The sequence below is a fragment of the Phalaenopsis equestris genome, unplaced genomic scaffold (assembly GCF_001263595.1).
Source record: "Phalaenopsis equestris unplaced genomic scaffold, ASM126359v1 Scaffold225533, whole genome shotgun sequence".
NCBI classification, from domain to species: Eukaryota; Viridiplantae; Streptophyta; class Magnoliopsida; order Asparagales; family Orchidaceae; genus Phalaenopsis; species Phalaenopsis equestris.
The window spans coordinates 6,482-7,526 of record NW_018243574.1 but is presented as its reverse complement, the minus strand read 5'-3'; the positions used below and the strand labels follow the sequence as shown (position 1 = coordinate 7,526).

Here is a 1,045-nt window from a genome sequence, read left to right as displayed (position 1 = left end):
TACTAATTAACTTTTCTTCACCATGCAGGTCGTGCCAGCAGTTAATAAATTCAAAATGAATGGTATTGATCCAGTAATGGAAGAGAAGCTGGATGGTATGTTCAAAGGGGTTGTTGCAACGAGAGCACATGCTTTTACCCCATCTGAACATGAGTTTATTGGCACAACTAATGTTCTTGGAACTTATAATATAAGTGGCTCAGGAGAAGTACCTTATCAAATCCATAGGTCAGTTGATGAAAGCCTTGTTGAATCCTCATCCATTACAAAACGGCGTAAGGTTGAGAAAAAGAAGAAAGGAGCGGCATTCGTCAGAAGCACAATCGAAAAGCTTGTTGAATCCTGCTCTGTTAAGCTTTATGCATCATAGGATGTATCCGTTGAGGGATGTCTTCGAATCCTAAATACACATGCTGAGGTGAAGGAAGATAGAAAATTTTATCTCAACTGTGTTAAGTTACTATAAGATCCAGTCCGTAGAGAATTTTTTGTGAAGTTGGAGGCATAATATCAAGTTGATTTCTTACTTTCCTTCATTGAGAACTGAATGTTTAGAAAGCTTATTGTTTCGTTATTTCAAAACTGTTTGTATTGTTGTAACGTGGATTGTTATTTGTTTTCCTAGTTATATTTAACTGGATGTTTTTACTCAAAACTTATTGTATTGATTGTATTGGTTGTACTGTTGCATACTGTTGCATATAGATGTCTTTAAATGTTTGAAGGTATTAACTATTATCTTTGAACTGCTTTTGGTAGGATGAAATATGAATCCATAACATTTGCACTATGTTAGAAAGATAGTGTTTACTCTTACTTTGTTATATGACTACTACTTCACATACATCGAACGAACTCCATGTATGACATCAATATATGTTGGTGATAAATGGGTCGGTGAGTTACTACAAGACCATCCGACACGTTTTGCAAACATGTTTCGTATGACGAACGAGATTTTCATCGATCTACTCTGCGAACTACAACACCATCATGAATTGAATGGCTCTTCTAAAATGACATCAAGAGAGGGGTTAGAAATTAC

The 1,045-nt window shown here is 35.6% G+C and overlaps 1 protein-coding gene across 1 annotated transcript; it reads left to right on the top strand.

Annotated features, from left to right (window-relative positions):
* Window positions 1-64: 64 nt before the first annotated feature.
* Window positions 65-556, top strand: LOC110037830 (L10-interacting MYB domain-containing protein-like; the record flags this gene model as incomplete). Its single annotated transcript, XM_020742555.1, is given in 1 exon segment — window positions 65-556. A coding segment is annotated over 1 exon segment (306 nt), but the record flags the coding sequence as incomplete, so codon positions are not given.
* Window positions 557-1,045: the final 489 nt, after the last annotated feature.